The sequence below is a fragment of the Callionymus lyra genome, chromosome 9 (assembly GCF_982586985.1).
Source record: "Callionymus lyra chromosome 9, fCalLyr1.hap1.1, whole genome shotgun sequence".
Lineage (NCBI taxonomy): Eukaryota > Metazoa > Chordata > Actinopteri > Syngnathiformes > Callionymidae > Callionymus > Callionymus lyra.
This window is the reverse complement of record NC_141826.1, coordinates 25,384,614-25,402,113: the sequence shown is the minus strand read 5'-3', so window position 1 is coordinate 25,402,113 and position 17,500 is coordinate 25,384,614. Positions and strand designations below refer to the sequence as shown.

The 17,500-nt window shown below is 37.3% G+C and overlaps 2 protein-coding genes across 3 annotated transcripts in view; one reads left to right on the top strand and one right to left on the bottom strand.

Moving 5' to 3' along the window:
• Positions 1-12,977, bottom strand: part of LOC148072439 (protein phosphatase Slingshot homolog 3) — a 15,472-nt gene extending 2,495 nt beyond the window's left edge. Inside the window, exons 1-16 of one of the 2 annotated variants that reach the window (XM_087799164.1) lie at positions 12,845-12,977; positions 12,020-12,104; positions 9,885-9,922; positions 8,508-8,673; positions 8,307-8,422; positions 8,176-8,244; positions 6,570-6,635; positions 6,315-6,497; positions 4,114-4,207; positions 3,930-4,058; positions 3,810-3,856; positions 3,599-3,745; positions 2,466-2,666; positions 2,217-2,403; positions 1,041-1,130; positions 882-977 (exon numbers count right to left, since the gene is read on the bottom strand). In XM_087799164.1, coding sequence (XP_087655290.1) covers positions 882-977; positions 1,041-1,130; positions 2,217-2,403; positions 2,466-2,666; positions 3,599-3,745; positions 3,810-3,856; positions 3,930-4,058; positions 4,114-4,207; positions 6,315-6,497; positions 6,570-6,635; positions 8,176-8,244; positions 8,307-8,422; positions 8,508-8,673; positions 9,885-9,922; positions 12,020-12,067 — 1,677 coding nt within the window. In that variant the 5' untranslated portion in view covers positions 12,068-12,104; positions 12,845-12,977. Of the gene's footprint in view, positions 1-881; positions 978-1,040; positions 1,131-2,216; positions 2,404-2,465; positions 2,667-3,598; positions 3,746-3,809; positions 3,857-3,929; positions 4,059-4,113; positions 4,208-6,314; positions 6,498-6,569; positions 6,636-8,175; positions 8,245-8,306; positions 8,423-8,507; positions 8,674-9,884; positions 9,923-12,019; positions 12,105-12,211; positions 12,688-12,844 lie in introns of those variants that run through there. The other variant, XM_087799165.1, reaches the window with a different exon arrangement.
• Positions 12,978-15,751: 2,774 nt separating this feature from the next.
• The window catches only part of grhpra (glyoxylate reductase/hydroxypyruvate reductase a), a 10,216-nt gene continuing 8,467 nt past the window's right edge, over positions 15,752-17,500 (top strand). Inside the window, exons 1-2 of the mRNA XM_087798884.1 lie at positions 15,752-15,816; positions 15,923-16,053. Of these exons, the coding sequence (XP_087655010.1) occupies positions 15,752-15,816; positions 15,923-16,053 (196 nt within the window). The remainder of the gene's footprint in view (positions 15,817-15,922; positions 16,054-17,500) is intronic.

Below are 17,500 nucleotides of genomic sequence, written 5' to 3'. Positions count from 1 at the left end.
TCATAAACACATAAGCACACACTCACACTCACACACACACTCTCATAAACACATAAGCACACACGCACACTCACACGCACACTCACACACACGCACACTCGCACACTCACACACACACACACACACACTCTCATAAACACATAAGCACGCACGCACACTCACACTCTCATAAACACATAAGCACGCACGCACACTCACACGCACACTCACACACACTCGCACACGCACACTCTCACACACACACACACACACACTCTCATAAACACATAAGCACACACTCACACTCACACACACTCTCATAAACACATAAGCACACACGCACACTCACACACACACACACACGCACACTCACACACACTCTCATAAACACATAAGCACACACGCACACTCACACACACACACACACACACACGCACACTCACACACACTCTCATAAACACATAAGCACACACGCACACTCACACACACACACACGCACACTCACACACACTCTCATAAACACATAAGCACACACTCACACACACACACTCTCATAAACACATAAGCACACACTCACACACACACACACACACTCTCATAAACACATAAGCACGCACGCACGCACACTCACACACACACACAAGCACACTCACACACACACTCACATAAACACACACACACTCACATAAACACATAAGCACACACTCACACACACACACACACACACACACACACACACACACACACACACACACACACACACACACACACACACACACACACACACACACACACACACACACACACACACACACACACACACACACACACACACACACACACACACACACACACACACACACACACACACACATAAACACATAAGCACACACACTCCTCACCTGAGCGCTCGGCAGGTCGTCCAGCTCGCTGATGGACTGCATGAGCGAGAACAGGTTCATTCTGCCGCTGCGGTTCACGGACGGCGGCGGCGGCGCCTGAAACACATCACGGGTTCAAAGGTCACGGACACGAGCGTGAAAACGTACGACGAGATCTACCGCGTCAGGCTGCGTGACCGTGATCTCCGGGCTGGTGCCGGTCGGTCCCGAGTCGTCCTGGTCCTGTTCGGGTTCATCCTCGTGGAACACCTGAGTGAGAAGACATGAAGTTAAAGTGTTTTCTTTTATTTTTATTATTATGACAAAGATAGAAGTTCAAACGTCTATTGGAAATGTTGTAATACAGTAATCCACCGCTAGAGGGAGGCATTACTCAGAGTTACTCTGCTTTTTTAAACTATTTAAGTCAAATCTTCAACTTTCACCTCAAAATGGCGCCAAACAAGCTCTTAAAAAAGTATATCAGTGTCACCAGAATATTAAATAATTTATTTTTTTATTTAATGTGGTTGTTTTCTTAAGCATTGAATTGTATGTTTTAATAATTACGTTCAAACATTTTTATATTTTAAGAATGTAATTGTGTTTTTCAAAATAATATACATTTTTTTAATTGAATTGTTTTAAAATGAATAATTTTTTATGATATTTTAAATATAATAATTAAAAATAATATTTTTTAAATTCCATTTTTTTTAATCCACAGTCTTTTAAATTCAATATAATAGTTCCACCAGTACAGAGTTTTTATTTATATTTGTTGCCTTTTTTAATTTGATATAATAATGTCAACAAACAATAGCAACATTTTTTGTTTAAAAAGAAACAACAAAATAATACAATATTATTAATTAAATATAATAAATGTTCTTTTAATCATAGCCTTCAACGTAGAAATGTTTCTATAAAAGTTAAATCATTAATCTTTGAATTATTCGAGTTAAAATATATAAAAAACTGTGTGTAAAAATATTTGGACAATTTCAGCCTTTAAATATATATAAATTAGAATTAAATTGCTCAAAATAATTAAATTCAACGCTTAAAAAAACAACAACTTTTCAATAAATTAACAAATGTATAATTCATTCTAAATTATGACGCGACTGATTTACTTCCATTATATCCATTTTGACTTCATGTCTGGTTACAGTTACATTTATTTACAATAGGAGTAAAATATTCTAATTTCTTTGCTTAATTTTGGTTTATTTTGAAAGGCCAGTTGGTGCTTTTATTTTTGCTCTACTTCCTCTCACACAATTCATGACATTTTCACACTGATTTAATGTTATATATATTATTTATATTTAATGCATAATCTGCTGCTTTTACCTCTGCTTCTCCATCCGACTCCTCCTCTGAACTCTCAGTGTCCTCCTCCTCTTCTTCCTCCTCCTCCTCCTCTTCTTCCTCCTTCTTCTTCTCTTCCTTTTCCTGCTTCTCTTCCTCCTCTCTTCGCTCAGACTTCTGCCGCTGGTCTCGAGACTTCCTCCTCCAGAGGGCGCTGTTGCGATGCTGACTGCAGCAGAAAGCAGGCGTGAAGCGATGACGTGGACACGCTGAGGGTGACCCGGGTCAGACCTGGCGGTGACGATGCCCACGTAGGTCTGCAGCTGCCGCAGGAAGCCGTCGTTGGGCTTGACCACGGAGCGGCGCTCCTGGACGTAGGACAGCGCCACGTCCAGCGGCCAGCGCTGCTGCTTCATGGCGTAGGCGATGACGGTGGACGCCGAGCGAGACACGCCCATCTTACAGTGGACCAGCACCGCCTGACCGCTCTTCCTGTGGGTCACAGAGTCATGTGACTTCCTGTTTACACTTGTAATGAGACAAAGTACTGAGAGGAATCTTTGAAGTTTCCAGGTCAAATTATGAAGTATTTAATTTATTATGCAATTAAAATGTTGTACATTTTTAAATTATATCGTTTAAATATATATATTTGTAAGCATTAAGTCATCATTTAATTCAATCATTTCTTTAGTAAAAGGTTGAATCTGTAACTGAGATAATATATTTTCAGAATGAAAGTTTTTTATTTTATTTTTTATTATTATCATTTTTATTTTTTTTTACACATAAAGTTTGATATTCAAATTCCAATAATTAAAAAACAAACTAAATTCGATATTTTTTAATTAATGTTTTTTTTAATTCGAAAGTTCGATCACGTATAAATATTGAATTATTGTAATAAGAATATTATACTATGTTTAAAGAAAAATCCATTCACTTTGAATTTTTTAAAAAATTAAATTATTATTATATATTAAAAAATATTTAATTCAATACAATTACTAAATTCAATATTTTTTAATTTGTAGACTTTTAAATTTGAATTTATATTTATTTTCAAGAATTAAATAATTATTTTTTACTCATTTAATGCAATCATTTATATAGTAAAAGGTTGAATTTGTAACTGAAATAAAAATATTTTCAAAATAAAAGTGTTTTTATTTTATTATTGTTATTATTATTATTACAATTACTTAATGCTAAAAAAAAGACCCACATTTAAATAAATGTCTACATTTGTATGATCAAACGACACTGACATACTTTCATAAAAGCAAATATTTGTTCATTTTAACTTCTTTACACCTTTAAATAACTCTTAATAAACAAGTTTGACATGTAATACTCGGCGCTAACACTAGGGGGCCGAGAAATAATTGACCCAGTTAAAGAAGTTCTTCTGGTTCTTCTCGTACCTGGCCGTGTTGATGAACTTGTAGGTGTCGGACCAGTGCGACAGAAGGTCGGACGCCTCCACGTCGTACACGCGGATGTTCATGTAGGTGAAGGATTCTGGGAAGAAGTTGTCGATCTCTCTGGTCACGTTCAGGATGTAGCCGACGCTGACGGAACCAGAACAAAACGTTCAGACAAACGTCGAGCGACGATCCAAACGCTTCGAGTTACTTGTTCTTCTGCAGCTCCTCGAAGTTGGCCGCGTTCCACTCGGAACCCTGTGGACGAGAAGAGTCGAGGAACGTGAAGCTGGACTCGCTGCAGGAACAGGAAGTCACGTGACACACTCACCAGATACAGATAGTCGAAGATCCTGGAGGGCTTGTCCATCTGGGCCATGGTGACCAGGGTCTCGTTGTCGATGAACTCTTTGAAGGGTCTCAGGTCGAATCCCATCTTGGACTTGAGCGCCGTGTGGACCTGGAACCATGGAACGTCTGAGAAAACGACGCCGGACGACCTTCACGACTCTCACCATCTTCGACGTGAGGTTGTCCAGGTCCTCGCTCCTCAAGATGTCCCTCAGGTTCTCCTTGATGATCCTCTCCTTGGACGCCTCGTCTTCTGACCTGCGAACGAGAGACGACGTCATTCCACGCGGCTCAGAGAACGACCACGAACCAGGACCTGCATTGATTACCTACTAAAAAAAACACGCAGAAAATGACGCACAAACGTTCAGAAGTTTGAATCCAAGCACTTTCCCTTCACGGCAGGCGGGTTCATCCCTTTCCGAGCCCTCATTTAAATATGTCAATCATGTTTCAATCCTCAGTTTATTAAAAAAACAAAACATGGAATTCAAACTGGATTTACAGTTTATATTTTAAACATTTCTGACACAAATCAAACTAAATGAGTTCAGACGACTCTGATGTAAATGTTTATACTTTATATGTACATTTATTAACACGAATACTTTAACGGAGACGACTTATTTCAAAAACATCTTTAAGTTTAACAAGAATAAAAGTAACTTAAAAAGAGTGATTGATGGATGGATGGATGTATTGTTGGATGGATGGATGGATGGATGGATGGACGTATTGTTGGATGGATGGATGGATGGATGGATGTATTGTTGGATGGATGGATGGATGGATGGATGGATGGATGGATGGATGGATGGATGGATGGACGTATTGTTGGATGGATGGATGGATGTATTGTTGGATGGATGGATGGATGGATGGATGGATGGATGGATGGATGGATGGATGGATGGATGGATGGATGGATGGATGGATGGATGGATGGACGTATTGTTGGATGGACGGATGGATGGATGGATGGATGGATGGATGTATTGTTGGATGGATGGATGGATGGATGGATGGATGGATGGATGGACGTATTGTTGGATGGATGGATGGATGTATTGTTGGATGGATGGATGGATGTATTGTTGGATGGATGGATGGATGTATTGTTGGATGGATGATGTATTGTTGGATGAATGGATGGATGGATGTATTGTTGTATGGATGGATATATGGATGTATTGTTGGATGGATGGACGGATGTATTGTTGGATGGATGGATTGTTGATGGATGGATGGATGTATTGTTGATGGATGGATGGATGTATTGTTGGATGGATGGATGGATGTATTGTTGGATGGATGGATGGATGGATGGATGTATTGTTGGATGGATGGATGGGTGTATTGTTGGATGGATGGATGGGTGTATTGTTGGATGGATGGATGGATGTATTGTTGGATGGATGGATGGATGTATTGTTGGATGGATGGATGGATGTATGGATGTATGTATTATTGGATGGATGTATGGATGTATGGATGTATGGATGTATGGATGGATGTATGGATGGATGGATGGATGGATGATCTACGGCTCACCCGCACAACACACATATTCTCGTTACATTTATTAGAATGAAAGTGTTTTTGTTTACAAAGTACAAATCATGTGACATTTACACGAGCGTGTTCTCGAGGACATTATCTCCGGTCATGTGATCACATGATCAGACGTGAATCGTTTCCTTCGTTGTTTCATAAAAACTCATGATTTCTTCACATCTTCTTCTACATTGTGTGAAAAATCAGATTAAAATGTTCGTCATCAAACGATCTTAATAAACAAACATCATCGGTTTGCTGAGTTAGAAACATATTTCTAAGTTTGTGAATAATTTAACATCCATTTATTGAACTACAAACACAAGTGTGTTAATTGTTGATCAATACTGATTCAAATGTGTGCGATCTTTTTCACGCCCTTTTCCTTCTCCATACGTTTGAACTTTGACACGGAAAAGTTCGTGAGTTCTGAGTCGAAGATTTTCGGACTGGTGTGGTCGTCATGGCAACAGTGACCCGAGACGACACCGACGACCGTGACACATGACGGATGGAAACTGGATCACAGCTGACCCCCCCAATCAACCTTAACATCCCTCTCAACAACCCTCTGAGTAACGGTGACATAATCAGCTCTCATAAAGCTTTGCCGCCCAGCCAACCAATCACAGCTCTCAATTAATTTTGACATAGCAACGTATCTACCAATCAGACGTCACTAAATAGAGCAGTGTGTAGAAAGGCATCATGGGAGCTCACCAAGACGGCTGTGGTCATTAGTTGTTCATGTGTGTGTGTCTCATGTCTCGTGGGAAAGTGTGTTTAGGTGCTTTCACTGCGACACACTCACGCGTGATCCGCGCTGTCCTTCCTGACCGACACCAGGTCGTCCATGGCCTCCCACTCGTTGAGACTGGTGCGGTCGGACTCGATGTTCCGGTGGTAGTGCTGAGCCCACTCCAGGCCGGAACCGGGGATGAGCGCGGCGGTGACGGCGCGCTCGCAGCAGCTGTGCAGGACCTGCAGTACCGACCTTTGTCCACACGGTGGCCGCTGTCAAGAGGCGGTTTTGTGCGCGTGCGACGTGCGGGCGAGCTTCACTCACCACATGGTCTGCATGGAGACGGGCTTGAAGATCCTGGTTTCTTCTGCTGAGGAGACGCTGAAGCCTCTGTGGACCAACAAGAACAAACACAAACATAAACATAAACACACAAACACACACTCAGATCAAAGTTGTTTTAAGTCGTGATCATAGTTTTATGTCACAAACAAATACATTAATATCATATTATTTCTGCTGCTTTTCTGTGTGAGTTGATATGTTCTCCCTGTGCAGGGGTTTACCTCGGGTACTCCCTTTTCATCAAGCAGTTCAGAAACACCAAAGTTGTTTTTATTTAATAACTCAATTAATATAATTTTATTTTCAATATGAATAATTTTTTTTAATGCACAGAGTTTGATCTTCTAAATCCAATAATTCAGTATTTTTAAATTTGTAGATTTTTAAATTTGATTATTTTTAAAATAATTAAATTATTATTTTTTAATCATTTAACTCAATAATTTATATAGTAAAAGGTTGAATTTGTAACTGAAATACAAATATTTTCTAAAAAAAAGGGTTTTTATTTTTATTATCATTATTGTTAAATTTTTTTTTACACAGAGTTTGATCTTCTAAATCCAATAATTAAAAAAAAAAAATCTAAATTCAATTTTTTAAATTCAATATAAAAATGTGGGTATAATAGAGTCACCAGACAAAAGCAACAGAGCACCGAGCTACTGGATCAAACAGTCACGTGATCGTCTGTTCGTCCCATTATTTGCAGATTCGTTCGATCATATAAAAATATTAAATGACTGAAAATGTGTTTTTGAATTATTGTTATAAGAATATTAAACTATGTTTAAAGAACAAAAAACATTCACTGTAAATATTATCCTTTTTTAAATTAAATCATAAAAAAAAAATCGGAATTCAATACAATTACTAAATGCTAAAAAAAACACAAACAACCACATTAAGTAGTACTGAGTACTTGTTCAAACTTTCTACTAATCATGTGACATTATGATACTTAACAGTTTGATATTTTAAATTCTATTGAATTTCAAAGGCTATGAATTTAAAAAAAAAAGATTGAATTTATAAAGAAAAAACATTATTAGAATAAGAATATTAAACTCTATGTAATTCATTAATTCTGAAAATATTTGTATTATTTATATAATTATTTAATACATTTTTATGAACCTTACATTATACATACATACATACATGTATATATATATATATATATATACACATATATATATATTTTAAATTAACTATTCAAAAATATAATTGGATAATAAGTGAAAGCATTTTCTTCTTTACATATAAAAAAGAGACTATTATACCAACATTTGTATTGGATTTAAACCATATGTTTCTTTGATAAAGTATTTCTTTATTAAATAAAAAAGTAGTTGAATGCATAAAAAACATGCAAAATAAATACATTCCAAGTTTAGACTCTTGTAATGTTATATTTAGTTAAAGTCACTGATAAACTTCCACAGAAACGTCAATGATTTCGTAACAAAAACAATCCCTGCTCTGAGAAACTGGAGCATGAATTCACGCTCGGTGACTCATCTCCAGAAATAGAGTCGTTCACACGCCAGAACCTTCAAGTCCAGGCCTTCAGATCCAGACTCACCCGTCCCCGTCCAGATAGACCTGCGTGTCGCTCCAGATGGGCAGAACCAGCCCGATGGTGCACTGGTGGCTGAGGACGAGAGGCGGGTCATCAGAGAGCAGGTCCGACCACCACATGGTCTTCACACAAACCTGAGCGAGTCGGGGAAGTCCATGCCCAGCAGGACGCTCTCGTGCTTGTTGTCGAGGGTGGAGACCACGATCAGGTACCGGACCCTGGCCGTGCTGGACGACTCCAGCTGCACCGCCTGCACCACAGGAAACAACAGGAACCAAAATAAACTTGTTATTGTCTAACGCTTCCTTCTTCATCAGAAGAGAAGGTCTGATCACCAGCTTGATGTTGTCCTCCGGCCTCAGGTGCTCCAGCATGGAGTGAAGATATCTGTGCTGTTTGTCCGACGACCTGCTCTCCTCCTCCTTCTGAGGAGGTCTTGTCTCACGAACACCGTCTTCTTCCAGCAGGACCACGGCGCCTTTGACCAGAGCGAAGCTCTCCCTGCACATCCACCTCCGTCATTCTGCCGCTTAAACCCGAGAACTCATGCGTGCTAACAAGCTAACAGGCAAACAAGCTAGCAGGATAACAGGCTAAACGGCTAATAAGCTAACAACCTAGCAGGCTAGCAAGTGGATAGGCTAACAGGCTAAAAAGCTAGCAGGATAAGAAGCTAAAAGATGAATAAGCTAACAAGCTAGCAGGCTAGCAAGTGGATAGGCTAACAGGCTAAAAAGCTAGCAGGATAAGAAGCTAAAAGATTAATAAGCTAACAAGCTAGCAGGCTAACAAATGAATAGGCAAACAAGCTAACATGCTAAGAAGCTAGCAGGATAATGAGCTTGCGGGATAACAAGTTAAAAGGTTAATAAGCTAACAAGCTAGCAGGCTAACAAATGGATAGGCAAACAAGCTAACATGCTAACAAGCTAGCAGGATAATGAGCTTGTGGGATAACAAGCTAAAAGGTTAATAAGCTAACAAGCTAGCTGGCTAGCAAGTGGATAGGCTAACAGGCTAAAAAGCTAGCAGGATAAGAAGCTAAAAGATTAATAAGCTAACAAGCTAGCAGGCTAACAAATGAATAGGCAAACAAGCTAACATGCTAAGAAGCTAGCAGGATAATGAGCTTGCGGGATAACAAGCTAAAAGGTTAATAAGCTAACAACCTAGCAGGCTAAAAAATGGATAGGCAAACAAGCTAACATGCTAACAAGCTAGCTGGCTAACAAATGGAGAGACTAACAAGCTAAAATGCTAGCAAGATAACAGGCTAGCAGGATAATGAGCTTGCAGGATAACAAGCTAAAAGGTTAATACGCTAACAAGCTAGCTGGCTAACAAACGAATAGGCTAACAAGCTAACATGCTAAAAAGCTAGCAGGATAACAGGCTCGCAGGATAATGAGCTTGCAGGATAACAAGCTAAAAGGTTAATAAGATAACTAGCAAGCAAGCTAACAGGCTTACAAGCTAGCAGGATATCAAGCTAACAGAATAACAAGCTAAATGGCTAACAATCCAATAGATTCTTGTATTTTGTATGTTTATATGTATTATATGAAGGAGTTATTTATTAAAACAGAGGTTTTGCCTTCTGGCTCAGCTCATTTTGCTTCATACTGGTACATACAACAAAATATATATACATCTATATATAAACACACGTACACACACACACAGAGTATCTAATCGATGTGTTGAACGTCTACCTCTTCTGCAGTCTCCCCCTCCTCTCGCTGCTCTCGTCCTGAAGAAGACGACATTTTATTTTAGATTCTTGAAAAAACAAGTCATGTGACCACGAGTCGCGCAGGAAGTTCAAACACTATCAGCGATTACACAAACACTTCAGCTTCTGCAGAAAGAGGAACTTTTGTCGAGTTTTGACTGTGAATGTCTCTTTTTTTAATGACTTACAATTCTAATCTTCACGCTTACAGAAAACTTTAAACAGATGTGCAACAGTAGATGTTTAAATTCTTTATTTAATTATACATGTTTCTGTTAAGAACACGTTGATAAGCAGCTGGAATGTAAAAGCATGAATCAGACAAGATCATATTGTTACCATGTTAGAGGAGTTGAGTTGTCACAGCAGTTAAAATAAAGTTTTTTTTAAAATAATAAATAATAAAATAAATTAAAGTTACAAATTGTAATAATTACTTAAGGGGCAACTTTTCCTTTAACTTCAAAAAACTCCATTCTTGGAAGTGACTTTTAAGATAAGATAAGAGTTAATCGATCAAATTCAGATGTAAAAGAACCTTAAAAGGAAAGTAAAAGTGACACCTAGGTGAATCTGTAGAAAAGTTTAGATGTTAAACAAAAAATATAATAATAAAATGAATTAAAACAGAATCATAATTACAACAATTAGAAACAAGTATAAAGTGGCTTTTCTTAGTGGAGTCAAACAACTAAAATAATTGGCATTAACGTTAAATTATTATATATATAGGCTATCAAGCCAATAGGCAACAAGCTAAAAGGCTAACAAGCTAAAAGGCTAACAAGCCAATACGCTAACAAGTTAAGAGGCTATTAAGCCAATACACTAACAAGCTAAAGGCTAACAAGCCATTAGGCTAACAAACTAATAGGCAACAAACTAAAAGGCTAACAAGCTAGAAGGCTAACAAGATAACAGGCTATCAAGACAAGAGGCTAACAAGCTGTAGGGCTAACAAGCCAATAGGCTAACAAACTAATAGGAAACAAGCTAAAAGGCTAATAAGCTAGAAGGCTAACAAGCTAAAAGGCTATCAAGCCAATACGCTAACAAGCTAAAAGGCTAACAAACTAATAGGCAACAACCTAAAAGGCTAACAAGCTAAAAGGCTATCAAGCCAATACGCTAACAAGCTAAAAGGCTAACAAGCCAATAGGCTAACAAACCAATAGGCAACAAGCTAAAAGGTTAATAAGCTAACAGGCTAACAAGCGAATAGGATACCAAATAAGTAAGTAAAGGTTATTTGTAAAGCTCCTTATAGTCTAACAAGCTTATAGGTGAAGGTCAACATTAAGTGTCAGTGTTGTTTATATTTTAGATACTTTTACCATTAGAATTGTGTAACTACTGTAGCATTTGGATTATTTATCTCTACAGTTCTCTTAAGTATATTCTAGAAAAATCATTAGAATTTCTTATCGTCATTATAAGTACATTATACTGGTTGATAAGTAAAAATGGTTTTAAATTCTCCTTAAATTGGTTCAACTTCAGGGAACGTCATCAAACATTTATGTTTCTACAGTATCTGCTTATTCTAGGCACTAAAAAATGTTCATCTGATTCCAGTCGTTTGTATATTTATATGCATCATTCGAAGGAGTTATTCATCAAAACAGAGGGATTTGCCTTCTGGCTCAGCTCATTTTGCTTCACATTGACACATTAAATAAACTATATTTGTAACCGAACCATCATAACTAGTTTTTATTAATATTATTAGACAATAAGCATCAACAACATGAAGGAAAATGAGACGTAGTTTATTCGTTTGTCAACTTAAGGACGACATGGATCACGAGAGGAGAGAACGAAAGAAAGCAAGATGGCGGCAACAGTAACGTGTATATATAGGAGGAGAGAAAACGTGTACATATAGGAGGAGAGAAAACTCGAGCGAGAAACTTTACCTGTCGAGCGACTGACAAGTCCAGACAGAGTGAGAAATGAAAGGAGCCGGGAAGAGAGGAAGAATGAGTGGTCGAGGGGGAGGAGAAGAAAACAAGTTCAGATCGTAGACGATGGATCAATAACAGGGTGAGATAGAGGTGAAGACCAGGGAGGAGGAGGTGATGGGATCATAGAACCAGATCTGACGGGTCCACTCACGGGGGACGTGGAGACGGAGGGTTGTCGGTGCAACGTCAACAGAGCCATGTTTCAGGATCTGGTCCAGAACGTCCTCGTTGTTTTTCTGGAAAACAGGTAAAAAACAGGTAAAAAAACAGGTAAAAAACAGGTAAAAAACAGGTAAAAAAACAGGTAAAAAAACAGGTAAAAAACAGGTAAAAAAAGATACACCTTGAGCCAGAATCTTCGACTCTCCTGCGAAACATTGATATCTGTTGGATCAGGACTCTACGAGACCACTCAACGCTCTGGCTAAGGAATCCCAGGAATTTCTTCACGGTTAGAAAAAATCCACACCTGTACAAACAGGTAAACAAATGACGCCATGTTTGTTTATCTCTAACTGAAGAGTTTTATGATCATAAAGTGAAAGTATTCGTTCAAAATGAAAAAAATAAAAATTGACTTTTATATTAAAAAAAAGTAAAGTATCCAATAATAAGCAGTTTATTTATTTAATATATTTGATTTAATAGGAATTTATAATTCCCGGTAAATCCTTTAATAAACTGCAGCTGATCCCAAACATTCAAGAAGCTTTGCTGCAGTTTCTACTTCCTAACAAGGTATCATGAGAGCTGGACGTCACAGGAAACACCCACCAGACCCACCAGACCCTCAGACCCACCAGACCCACCAGACCCGTCCAAATGTTCTCGAACATCCAAGAGACACGTGAGGAACCACAACCAACCGGTTCCTTCACGTCCATGTTCTGGGCTCGACGACAACAACAAGGTCCGGTCGAGTCTCGCCGAACCTTCCGAACCAGGACCAGCACAGGAGACACACAAGAGTACAGACCTGCCTCGCGTCGAAGCCTCTTCCTCGTCCTGTTCCTCGAGGACTCTGTAGTCCGCCCTGAAGTCCAGCCGAGGAGGCGAGACCCGCACCGTGACGTCACTGAGAGGCGCGACCCCGTCTGCGCGTGACCGCGATCTTCTGTTAACCATTAACGCGCCTTCGGTTCTTTACAAATTATTATTTTAGACTTTTTTAACTCTTCATTTAATATGCGCTTTAGCTGGAGAAATATTAGTTTGGGTTGATTGTAGGAAACTGTTGCTTCTTTTCTAAACTCAATTAAATAAATCTAAATAAAATGTAATATAATTAATTTAATCAACGCGGTAAAAATGATATAAATACATAACATATACGTACTCATTAACATAATTGAGATACATAGTATAAATATATAAAGACATTTAATTATTTATATTTTTATTATTAAAATAAAGTCAAACTACACTTATTGTAACATAATACAATATAACACAATAAAAAAAATATATTAATATACTAAAAAGATCAATATATTATACACATACAATAGGTTGAATTTGATGTTTTATATTTCATTTTAATTATATATTCATTATTTATATGCCTTGTATGGTAATTCCTCATATTTTACTTTTATTTATTATTCATTTTATATTCCATTAACATTATTATTTAATGATTTATTCATGTAATTCCACGTAAAAATCATGTGTTGCGTTTACAACCCTCACAATAAAAGTTTCTGATTCTGAATATACACACATATATTTGCGCTTGATGGATCTACTGACTCCTTCAAGAAACATCTGTGTTTGATGATCTACTGACTCCTTCAAGAAACATCTGTGTTTGATGATCTACTGACTCCTTCAAGAAACATCTGTGTTTGATGATCTACTGACTCCTTCAAGAAACATCTGTGTTTGATGATCTACTGACTCCTTCAAGAAACATCTGTGTTTGATGATCTACTGACTCCTTCAAGAAACATCTGTGTTTGATGATCTACTGACTCCTTCAAGAAACATCTGTGTTTGATGATCTACTGACTCCTTCAAGAAACATCTGTGTGTTTGATGATCTACTGACTCCTTCAAGAAACATCTGTGTTTGATGATCTACTGACTCCTTCAAGAAACATCTGTGTTTGATGATCTACTGACTCCTTCAAGAAACATCTGTGTTTGATGATCTACTGACTCCTTCAAGAAACATCTGTGTTTGATGATCTACTGACTCCTTCAAGAAACATCTGTGTTTGATGATCTACTGACTCCTTCAAGAAACATCTTAAGATGTTTCTATTTGTTCAGGCTTTTCCTTGATTTTCTGGAACTCCTGTGTTGTTCTCAGTATTATCTTGATCTTTAAAGTATATACTTTATTGAATATTGTTTTGATTGTTTAAGCGCTTTGTGACCCTGGTCTCGAAAAGCGCTATATAAATAAATATTACTTACTTACTTACTTACTTACATGCATACTATTATTATTATGAAGGACGATAAATGACTTGTGTATAAATAAATGTATAAATAAATGTATAAATAAATGTATAAATAAATGTATAAATACCTAACAAAATGTATAAATGTATAAATAAATGTTTGGATAAATATCAATATGTAAAAATGTCATAATAAATAAATGACTTTGTGTTTAATTTTTGTCAAAGAATGTATGAAGGATGATAAATAACTTAGGTATAAATAAATGTATAAATGTATAAATAAATGTTTGGATAAATATCAATATGTCAAAATGTCAAAATAAATAAATTACTTCTTATTTAATTTTTGTCAGAGAATGTATGAAGGATGATAAATGTATAAATAAATGTATAAATAAATATATAAATAAATGTATAAATGTATAAATAAATGTTTGGATAAATATCAATATGTCAAAATGTCAAAATAAATAAATGACTTCTTATTTAATTTTTGTCAGAGTATGTATGAAGGACGATAAATGTATAAATAAATGTATAAATAAATGTATAAATAAATGTATAAATAAATATATAAATAAATGTATAAATGTATGAATACATGTATAAATAAATGTATAAATACTTACCAAAATGTATAAATACATGTCAAAATGTATAAATGCAAAAATGTGTACTTATACATAAAATTGTAAAAAGTCATTAATTTATTTTGACACATTGATAATTATTACATTTTGTTACGTATTTAAACATGTATTTATACATTTATTTATACATTTATTTATACATAAGTCATTAACCTTCATTTATTATTATTATTACTACACTTTTATTTTTCTATTTGTTTCCCTAATATATCCTCACTTATTAAAAATGTTACTTTTAAAAATTAGTGTTTTCAATAATATTGGTCGCATAGGATCAATTTCCCTTGAACAATAAAAATCGCAATGTCCTAAAATACTTGGCAAAAGTTTGCCTTTGACTCGAACTAGTAAGTTTCAAGTGATATACTGTATATTTCGGGTTTACTTCGGGCACTCCGGTTTCCTCCCACAGTCCAAAAACATACAGAGGTTCATTGAGAACTTTGGGGAAATTGTCTGTAGGTATGAGTGTGTGTGTGAATGGTAGTCTGTCTTTGTGTGTCCTGCTACAGACTGGCGTCCCGTCCAGGGTGTCCCCTGCCTCTCGCCCTATGATACTGGGATAGACTCCAGTCTCCCCGCGACCCCGACCCCGGGATAAAGCGATAGAAAATGAATGAATGAATTTCCAACCGCCTTTGGTGTTGTCTTTCTGTCAGACTGCATTTGAGGTTTACTTCGCCCTTACGAACCAGGAAGTACTTTCCCTGGACCTGGACCTGGATCGCAGACGTCAAGACGATCTTAAGAAACTTAAGTGACAAACCCTCCTCCTGCTCGTCGACGAACCACGAACTAAAGATCTAAAGGTCAAACAAGACGAACATGAAGGTTTATATCACGAGACAAATCCTCCAGGAGGGGTTAGACATCTTGTCTTCTTCTGGAGCGTAAGTTCTTCTTCTCTTTGTTTTTCGTTAAACTGCAGCGAGTTATTTTTTTTAACTTCCTCTCCATCCGTGCTGACCTCTGACCTCCGTGTCTCCATGGCAACAGCTGCGAGGTGCGCATGTGGGACTCATGCGAGCCGGTTCCGAGGGACGTCCTGCTCCAGGAGGTCCAGGGAGCGTCAGGGCTGCTGTGTATGCTGACGGACCGGATCGACGCCGAGGTTCTGGACGCGGCAGGTGCGACTCGAACTTGTATCTAAATGTTCGAAGACATGTTGGAAAGTAACGTGAGATAAAACACTTAAAAACAACACACTTTGGTCGATGAATGTTGTACAAAAGTAAGGTAAGGTAAAACTTTATAAAAGTAGAAACACAATCAGTGAAACACAATAATAAAATCCAATAAGACGTGTATATATAAGTATATATTTATATATATGTATATATATATATCCACTGGTTTAGCTGCTACTATTACAGAACTTTAACTATTTTTTTATTTTTTTTAATTGCCACCAAACGCAAACAGCTGCAGGGATGAGTTCACTGAGAGGGAGTGAGACGCTGCCTTGATGCTCTTGATCGTTTATAAAGTTAGAAAAGTAGTTGTAAGTAACTTTAGATTTTTTTATTTTAATTTTTACCTTTATGTTTAATATTTCTTTTTGACTTCAAGTAACTAATACTATGTTTAATGTGGGTGTGGTTATGTGGTGAAGTGTGTCCAGGAGGAGAGTCGACAGGTTGATCAGAAGATCTGGTTCTGTGGTTGGAATGAAGCTGGACTCACTGGTGACAGTTGTTCAGAGATCACTGGACAAACTACTGTCCATCATGATGATGACATCATCCTCTGAACACTGTCATCAGTGAGCAGAGAAGCAGATGAAGCACGAATGCTCCTCCCATGATGCAACACTAATAGACTCAGGGACTCATTCATTCCTCGGGCTATTAGATTGTAGAATTCTGAGTTCGGGGGCAGGAGTGGAGTGAAAGTATCTGGATGTTCTGTTCCATGTTAGTCTTTGTATCCTTTTCTATGTTCTTTATCTTTAGACTTAGATTGTATCATCTTGTTCTTTCTCTTTATTTCTCTTTGTTCTTGTTCTTGTTTTATTTTGATTTTTTTTAATGAAAAATTGCTGTATTTGCTGTTGCTATTGGAAAAAAACAATTTCCCGAAAGAGACCTGCTGAGAACAAACACACACTGATGATACAATAGAGTCACACATCACAACAACACACTTATGATACAATAGAGTCACACATCACAACAACACACACACACTGATGACACAATAGAGTCACACATCACAACAACACACACACTGATGATACAATAGAGTCACACATCACAACAACACACACACTGATGATACAATAGAGTCACATCACAACAACACACACACTGATGATACAATAGAGTCACACATCACAACAACACACACAGTGATGATACAATAGAGTCACATCACAACAACACACACACTGATGATACAATAGAGTCACACATCACAACAACACACACACTGATGATACAATAGAGTCACACATCACAACAACACACACACTGATGATACAATACAGTCACACATCACAACAACACACACACTGATGATACAATAGAGTCACACATCACAACAACACACACACTGATGATACAATAGAGTCACACA